We start from the raw sequence: 8,590 nt of genomic DNA on the forward strand, positions 1-8,590 counted from the left end.
CCTTGTCTAGGACTATGGTCTTTTTTCCTATGAATTACAGTCATTTCAGGTTTTCCTCATCCTGGTCTTGGGCAAATGACCTCCTGTTCATTTTTGGTTTTTTTTTTATGTTTTTTTCTGCTTATGAAAGTAAACCATTTATTTTAGAATATTTAAAAGAAGACAGAAAGCTACAAATAAAAGCTTATCTGGGCTCATCATCCAAATATTTAATGAATGTGTGGATGGTAGCTTGCTCCATAACCATTTTTATGCATATATTTTCATATAGTTGATCTGTGCTTTTTTTTTTTTTTTTGATATGTACACTTTTGCGTCTTCCTTCTTTCTCACTTGGGATATCCATAAGCATTTTCCTCGATGTTACAGTTTTATAAAGACCATTTTAATAGGTATTCAGTATTATATTATACATGAATGACTTTTGGAATTCACATATAGGATATCATATTGATCCCTACTAGCTCTATATTGTTGTCTCTAACCCATCATTCCATTCTATTAAGATCAGTTTGGGGCTTTAATTTGTCACTTGTCAAATTAACTCTTGGGCACCTGGGTGGTTCAGTGGGTTAAACCTCTGCCTTCAGCTCCGGTTGTGGTCCCAGGGTCCTGGGATCAAGTCCCGTATCGGTCTCTCTGCTCAGCGGGGAGCCTGCTTCCCCTTCTCATTCTGTCTGCCTCTCTGTTTACTTGTGATCTCTCTCTGTCTGTCAAATAAATAAAATCTTAAAAAAAAAAAAATTAACTATCTCTTGCAGGTTTGGGTCATCTATAGATTTTCCTAGGGTGGTGGTTCTTAAACCTCTGTCCAAATGAAATCTTAGGAAGAATGACAGCTATAAGTTGAACAGCTCCAAGTGGGTAAATGGGAAGATCAGAGAACTCAGCTGGTAGCCCTCGAAGGAATTCCCCAGGACCCTGAGAGGAACTCAGCTTTAAAAAAATAACACAAGTCTGGGACGCCTGGGTGGCAAATGATGTGGGATTGAGTCCCACATCAGGCTCCTTGCTCAGCAGGGAGTCTGCTTCTCTCTCTGCCTCTGCCTGCTGCTCTGCCTGCTTGTGTTCTCCTTCTCTCTCTCTCTGACAAATAAATAAATAAATAAAATCTTTAAAAAAAAATAACATAAGTCTTTGATAAAAATCAGCCTTCCGAAAGCCATCAGACTTCTGCCACTCATGACCATTGATGACAGGACTTTGAACTCAGAGTGACAACAGACTTGTTCTCAGTAGGAACTGAGGTCACAAAAACTAACTAATAGTGGTTTTACTCACCAGTAACTCTGAGCCTCAGTCATGCCTCTAACTTGGGGGTCAAGATGTAGCTGTAAGGGATCCCAGGCTATTATGTTTCTGTACCATACCATCTCTAACCTGTCTCCCAACACTGGTGAGCTTAAATACAGAACAGAATAATCTGAACCTGCCAGCAGGTATGTCCCAAATGTATAAAGGAGATCGGGAGTTCTGACTTAAAAGAACCTCATTGAGGGACGCCTGGGTGGCTCAGTGGGTTAAGCTGCTGCCTTCGGCTCAGGTCATGATCTCAGGGTCCTGGGATCGAGTCCCGCATCGGGGTCTCTGCTCAGCAGTGAGCCTGCTTCCTCTCTCTCTCTCTGCCTGCCTCTCTGTCTACTTGTGATCTCTCTCTCTGTCAAATAAATAAAGAAATAAAATCTTTAAAAAAAAAAAAAAAGGAATGCCAAATAAAGGCTTTAAAAAAAAAAAAAAAAAGAACCTCATTGAGGGGTGCCTGGGTGGCTCAGTGGGTTAAAGCCTCTGCCTTCGGCTCAGGTCATGATCCAAGCGTCCTGGGATTGAGCCCCGTATCGGGCTCTCTGCTGAACAGAGAGCCTGCTTCCTCCTCTCTCTCTGCCTGCCTCTCTGCCTGCTTGTGATCTCTTGTCTGTCAAATAAATAAATAAATAAATGTTTATAAAAAAAAAAAAGAACATCATTGAATCCAGGCTCTGCTACTTCCTAGCTGTGTGACTTTGGTGCTCGCTTCGGCAGCACATATACTAGCTGTGTGACTTTGGGTAATTTATTTACTCTCTCAGTCTCAGTTCATTCAACTGTAAATTGAAGGGAATAATAGTCCTCCCCTTAAGATAATACCGTGATGCCTGGAAAGCGCAGTTATTGGCATCCAGTGTGTATTAAATGACAGTCTTTATCTTCAAAATGTATTATTAAAATTTAAGTGGCTCTATGTTCTGCTTTCCTCACTCCATCCATAGTCTGTGCGTGTTTGTTGCATTTCTGATCTTCACAATTCTTTTCTAGGAGATTGAAGAAATACCTGGAGGATGAGGCAGAGGTGTCGGGGAGTGATGTGGGAAGTGAAGATGAGTATGATGGGGAAGAGCTGGACGAATATGAACAGGAGGAAATTGATGAAGTGCTTCCTTCTGATGAGGAGCTGCAGAATCAGATCAAGAAAATACACATGTCAGTATCCTGACGGGCCCTTTTGCGTGATGGGATGTTTCTATGACCAGCCAGAGTGGTCCTGGTTTTGAACGCTGTAATTTTCCTGCAGGAAAACGATGTTGGATGATGATAAGCGACAGCTACGTTTATACCAAGAGAGGTACCTCGCTGATGGGGATCTGCACAGTGACGGTCCTGGCCGAATGAGGAAATTCCGATGGAAAAACATAGGTATCTTGGTCATTGCTTTCAGAAACAAATGGTACAGCGACCATGTTTGTCCAGTTTAAGATGGCGAGTGGAAATCCAAACTGCAACAGACCCAGCTGTCACCGTGACTTTGAGTTAGTGAGTGGGGAAAGGTTGTGTTGGTGTATGACAAACAATGAGTTCCTTGTGTCTGTCCGGGCACCTTCTCCTAGGAGAACGCTGACAGCCTTGACTCTTTGCTTTAGATGATGCTTCCCAGATGGACTTGTTCCACAGAGACTCTGATGATGATCAGATCGAAGAGCAGCTTGACGAGACAGAAGCCCGTTGGAGGAAGGAGCGAATTGAACGAGAGCAGTGGCTTCGGGACCAGGTAGAAAATCCACACGAGGGGCGCCTGGGTGGCTCAGTGGGTTAAAGCCTATGCCTTCGGCTCAGGTCATGATCCCAGGGTCCTGGGATCGAGCCCCGCATTGGGCTCTGTGCTCGGCGGGGAGCCTGCTTCCTCCTCTCTCTGCCTATCTCTCCGCCTACTGTGATCTCTGTCTGTCAAATAAATAAATAAAATCTTTAAAAAAAGGGGGGGTCGCCTGGGTGGCTCAGTGGGTTGAGCCTCTGCCTTCGGCTCAGTTCATGATCTCGGGGTCCTGGGATCGAGTTCCGCATCGGGCTCTCTAGTCTGCACGGGGCCTGCTTCCTCCTCCTCTCTCTCCGCCTGCCCCTCTGCCTGCTTGTGATCTCTGTCTGTCAAATAAATAAATAAAATCTTTAAAAAAAGGGGGGGTCACCTGGGTAGCTCAGTGGGTTGAGCCTCTGCCTTCGGCTCAGTTCATGATCTCGGGGTCCTGGGATCGAGTTCCGCATCGGGCTCTCTAGTCTGCACGGGGCCTGCTTCCTCCTCCTCTCTCTCCGCCTGCCCCTCTGCCTGCTTGTGATCTCTGTCTGTCAAATAAATAAATAAAATCTTAAAAAAAAAAAAGAAAAGAAAGAAAATCCGCACGAAAGTCCTCTGTTCTGTCCCTAGTTTATGAATAAGAGAGGACTCACTCACCTCACCTGTCAGGATAGTTTCAAGACCTTGGGCAACTTATTGCTGTCCCTTTTAATCCAGTTTTCTTTTGTGCTTTGAGAAGATGACCATGAGCAGTTCAATTCATGTTTGTCCAGTACCGATTATTTTTGTCTACAGCAACAAAGGTTGCAAAAAGGAAAGCAAATGATATCCCAGGTGCCTTAGCTTCCCAGTCCAGGCTATGCTAACTATTTGGTGGCAGGGTAGACTTCTGTAGACTTCTATTAATGCTGATTTTTATTTTCAGGCACAGCAGGGAAAAATTGCAGCTGAAGAAGAAAACATTGGGGAAGACAGTCAGTTTATGATGCTAGCCAAGAAGGTTACAGACAAAGCACTACAAAAAAATGGTGAGCTATTGGCTGTCCTCGGGTTCCAGCCCCCTGGATTGTTTGTGCTGGAGCCTTAAAGTGACTGCAGCCTCAGGGACTGTTGTGGCTTAGGCATGGGCCTGTGTCTAACATTGTCTTAAAGAAGCCCTCCAAGATGGGATAGGATAGTGTTCTTGGATCTTAGACTATGGGGCAGTGGACATTGTACTTGTGAGTATATATAGCTGGTTTGACTTCATCTTCTAAGGCCTCTCAGAGTAGGAATGTTGCCTTCTTTATTTAGTTGCCCAGGATTGTGTTAGAGGTGGACTTTGAACCCAGATATATCTAATTCCAGAATGAGGCTCTTAAATAATATTGTATACTCTTACCATGTTTGTTTTTGCTTATTAACTGTCAACTATTTGTCAATGTTTAAGTTGGTTGTCTGTCTTCCTGCTGCTCCTTACTATAGTTTCAATTCACTGTTATAAAATAATCTAAGTTCTTAAGCTTTAGTTTACTGGTCTAGTTACAGGCTTCTTAACTTGTTTAGATTTAAAGGTAATTCTATCCAGCTTTGCCCAGAACAAGCCTCTCTGTCTTGTCTTTTCAGCCAATCGCACTGTGGTTATGCAAGAACCAAAGTCTTTACTCAGAAATCCTTTTGAATCCATCAATCCGGAAAGTGCCCACCAGGTTGGTTGGGGACTTCATGATCTGCAAGGTTCTATAGGCCCAAGTCAGGCTAAGGGAGTACTCTGTCATTAGCGGAGGGAGGTGGCTGCAGGAAATGGAAGTAGATGTCAAAGGAGTCTGCTCTTTCTTTTCTACTTGAGTGGGGTAGGAGTATGTCCCCTCAAGACAAGGGGGAGGCAGGGAGGGACAGGCTTCTCATTCTTCCCTTGGCACTTGGGATCTGATGCCAACCAACTCTTCTCTCTTTAGCCAAAGACAGGATCACTGCTAAACCAGCCCAAAGCTGTGCTTCAGAAACTGGCTGCCCTCTCTGACCTGAACCCCAGTGCACCCCGAAATTTAAGAAACTTTGTCTTCCATACACTTTCTCCTGTCAAGGCTGAGGCAGCGAAGGAATCGTCTAAGCCTCAGGTAGGGAATTTGAGAACTGATTTGGTGGCTGTCTAGAGCGAGATTGATGGATGATTGATTTTTAAGTAAAAAAATATAGATATTTCTGGCTTAAAGGCTTACACTGTGGTGTTAATCTTGTACTCCCCAATGAAGTACAAGAGGACTGCTATCCATAGTCTGGTCATCAGCTTTGAAACTTTCCTGGAAAGTTTATTTCTTTTTTTCCTAAACATCCATGATTTAACTCTGCGTTCCTTAAGAGCTAACTGAAGGTAAGGACTTGTATGAGGATCTTGAGCTGGTCCTGACTCTTTCTCTGCTCTCTAGGTAAGGAGAAGAACTCCATCTTTAATGACGTCCCCTTCACCTAAGCGCCTCAAAACAGATGATAGCACTTCAGGATTGAAGCAAAGCATCTTCAGATACTTGGAAAGCTAACATCATCAAGGGTGCTGGCATCTTTACCGAGACTGCTTTGAGAAGTTCCTGGTGTTGAAGATTGGAATTGATGCTCACGTGGATGATCTCCACTCCCCTCCCTCCTTTGTAATCAGCGCATTGAGATTACAGACAGCGATTCCAATTCTTTCCACTGCATCGCTCTGGACATCTTTTTCCTTTCCTAGTATTATCTCCTGGGTTGGCCACTAATCTTAATTCTGCAGCATTTACAACATTAACCCATGGCTGCTTGGGTGAAGGCTCACTTCCACCATTGTATATTTGGCATTTTAGCCTAGCAGACTCTTAGTTTGATAGCTCTTTGTGAAATGGGTGGTTGGAGGAGGAGGAGGAAAAAGTGTGGCATTATGGAAAATTCCAGAAAACAGGGAATGTTGATACCAGAAGGAATCCCTCACACCCTAAGATGTGCCCCACAGTGACCTGGACTCAGTAGAAGAGACCTTCTTGGAGGACCTTGGAACCCGCTGATGGGCTGTTATATTTATCTCACCCCTTCTGTTTTCCTATATGCCTCTTCCCAAGGCAGCCTCAACTTGCCGATTAACTATTGCTTCCCTTATAGTAAGAACGCAAATGGGTCCCCAAGTCAGAAACTGGACTTGGTCCCAAGTTTGGACTATGAGGATGAAGATAAAGGGTTGCACACACTCGGTGTCTGTCCGCATTACCCCATGGGACAGAAAGAGCTCTCTCCTCCAGGAGCTACATTCTCGTGGAACAGTGTTGCTCAAGGACCTCCCTTCTCATCCTGGCAAAAAGACATATAACCATTATTTATTGCACACAATGGGGTTTATTATATTGCTCTGACCAGAGGACAACACTTCATTGCTTATTTAGAGAGAAAACCACTATCAAGTTTATAATCAAAATATTGTTGAAGAGAATGGTCGTCCACTCCCAATTTTCCCTGAACAATCATGAGGCTCTCAGAATTCTAGACAGATATTTTTCTCCCCCCTCAAAACTGAGTGTCACTGCTACTTTGGAAAAACATTCCATGTGAATACAGTGGTTTCACCGTCAGGAGCTGGACTTAAGAAATTGGATGAATTATGCCAGTTTGTTACAAGCAGATGGAGAACACCAATTTAATTGATGGAGTTAGGGCATAGGTTTTCTACACTTGCTTCTAATATACAAGATGCTGACCTTGAACGTGTATATTTGTAATCTTGTAATGGAGAAAATGTATATAAAGATGTTTTAATATGTATGTAACCTTTCAATAAAACTCAATGCCTGAAGGCAGGGTTTGCCGTCCAGATTGGGTGCTTGTTCTTAGATCAGTGCCAGTCTTAAGTTCAGAAGCATTGTTTTCAGGCCTCTTCCCTCCCAGGGGAGCCCTCTGGGTCTAAAGAGAGAAAGACCCCTGCAGTTGCCCCTCCTGGCCTCTCTGTTCTGGTGAATCGATCACATTAACTCCCCAAGTGCTTTGGGTTCAATGCAGGTGAGGAGAATTTACACAAATGGTACCTGGGGTTATAGCTCTTCGATTGGCAGCCTGAGGTCCAAGGTGAGGGTTAATGCACCCACCCCCCAGCCCTCTAAACAGGGCCCCAGGCAGGCAGCCTTGGCCATGCAAAAGAGCTGGGAAGGAGGGCCAGCTATTTCTCCCATCTTGCTTTCCCAGATCCTTTTTGGAGGGAGAAAAGAAGACGGCTGGAATTGATCACTGAGGATACGAAAAGCAGTGCAAAAGATCGCCAGGGAGCCCAGTGGTTTCTGTCCTAGGCTCTGGAAAGAAAGCACTCTTTGGACAAAGCCAAGATGGGTCTTCAGCTCTGGATCAGTTTTTCCCCATGCTGGTCTAGCTGTCATAGGGCAAGCCACGCCTTGACCTTGCTAACAGGATTGGAGAGTTGCCTCCAGACCCAGAGGCCTGTGCCCCAAATACTGAGCCATCACCTTCAGCGATGTATTCATGAATCAGGCCCCGGGGCCCACTGCCACTGCCGCTCCTGTTGGGACTCCGCTCCTGCTAGCTTGGACTCCTCCCTGGAGGTGAAAGAGCCTGTGTGTCTGTGAGAGAGATACGTTCAGTGTCGGCCCTCTCACCTCCTGATTCTACACAGTAGGGTAGGACACATGGTTTTACTTCATGCGAACAGGTCTCTGATCATGTTCATTTGGTCCACAGTTGTACAAACTACAAACCGTTCTAGGGCTATTGCATAAAGCGTCAGATTCTGTTCACCAAAGCGCCAAGGGGACAAGCTGCTCAGCCGTCTTGCAATCCCTCATCTCAACTGCTTCTCCACAATTTGCCCTTCAAGAATTTCTAATGGTCCGGACTGAGCATCCGTGGTCTTTATGTCCTGTACTTGTTTAATAACTCCTGGGGCTTCCTGTCTTGACTTGTTCACCTAAGGATAGGGGAGCATATTTCTGGGAGGAGTGTCATGCTATCATCACATCATACTCGAGACAGCATTCTATCTTCTACCTGGTATTCTTTTTTCGTAAAGACTTCATTTTTAAGTAATCTCTACACCCACTGTGGGGCTCGAACTTACAACCCTGAGATCAGGAATAGCTTCCTCTACTGAGTCAGGAACCCCTCTCCTTATTCCTTGACTTGGGGCCTGGAATGTAGTGCTGCCTAGTAAAGGTTGAATGAATAAAACCACACCTTTCAGAGCCTCCATTTATAGCTATAAAATGAGGATCGTCATTCATGTCTGTCTCGGAGTTGCTGTGAGGCGTAAATTGGAAAATGAATGTGAATGCATTATGTCAAGTATTTCTCTACAAGCATAAGAAATCACCACTGTCTCAACTGTATCACGTTTTGTGGACAGCTTCTTATAAGGCCCGTTGTCTCATAGGCATCTCAAATGTGTGATGTTAAAAAGCATCTTAAAAATGTGATCTTCCCCATGGCACCTGGCTGGCTCAGTCAGTGGAGTGAGCGACTCTTGATCTTAGGGTCGTGAATTCAAGCCTCATGTTGGGCCCCGAGCTTTTTATTTTATTTTTTTAAAGATTTTATTTATTTGAC

General features: G+C 44.5%; 1 protein-coding gene across 1 annotated transcript in view; it reads left to right on the forward strand.

Annotated features, from left to right (window-relative positions):
• CLSPN (claspin) overlaps nucleotides 1-6,843 on the forward strand; it is a 33,173-nt gene extending 26,330 nt beyond the window's left edge. The window contains exons 19-25 of the mRNA XM_046014339.1: nucleotides 2,293-2,457; nucleotides 2,549-2,670; nucleotides 2,895-3,022; nucleotides 3,969-4,071; nucleotides 4,649-4,731; nucleotides 4,981-5,142; nucleotides 5,452-6,843. Coding sequence (XP_045870295.1) covers nucleotides 2,293-2,457; nucleotides 2,549-2,670; nucleotides 2,895-3,022; nucleotides 3,969-4,071; nucleotides 4,649-4,731; nucleotides 4,981-5,142; nucleotides 5,452-5,562 — 874 coding nt within the window. The 3' untranslated portion in view covers nucleotides 5,563-6,843. The remainder of the gene's footprint in view (nucleotides 1-2,292; nucleotides 2,458-2,548; nucleotides 2,671-2,894; nucleotides 3,023-3,968; nucleotides 4,072-4,648; nucleotides 4,732-4,980; nucleotides 5,143-5,451) is intronic.
• The last annotated feature ends 1,747 nt before the right edge of the window (nucleotides 6,844-8,590 follow it).

This window comes from Meles meles, chromosome 1 (assembly GCF_922984935.1).
Source record: "Meles meles chromosome 1, mMelMel3.1 paternal haplotype, whole genome shotgun sequence".
NCBI classification, from domain to species: domain Eukaryota; kingdom Metazoa; phylum Chordata; class Mammalia; order Carnivora; family Mustelidae; genus Meles; species Meles meles.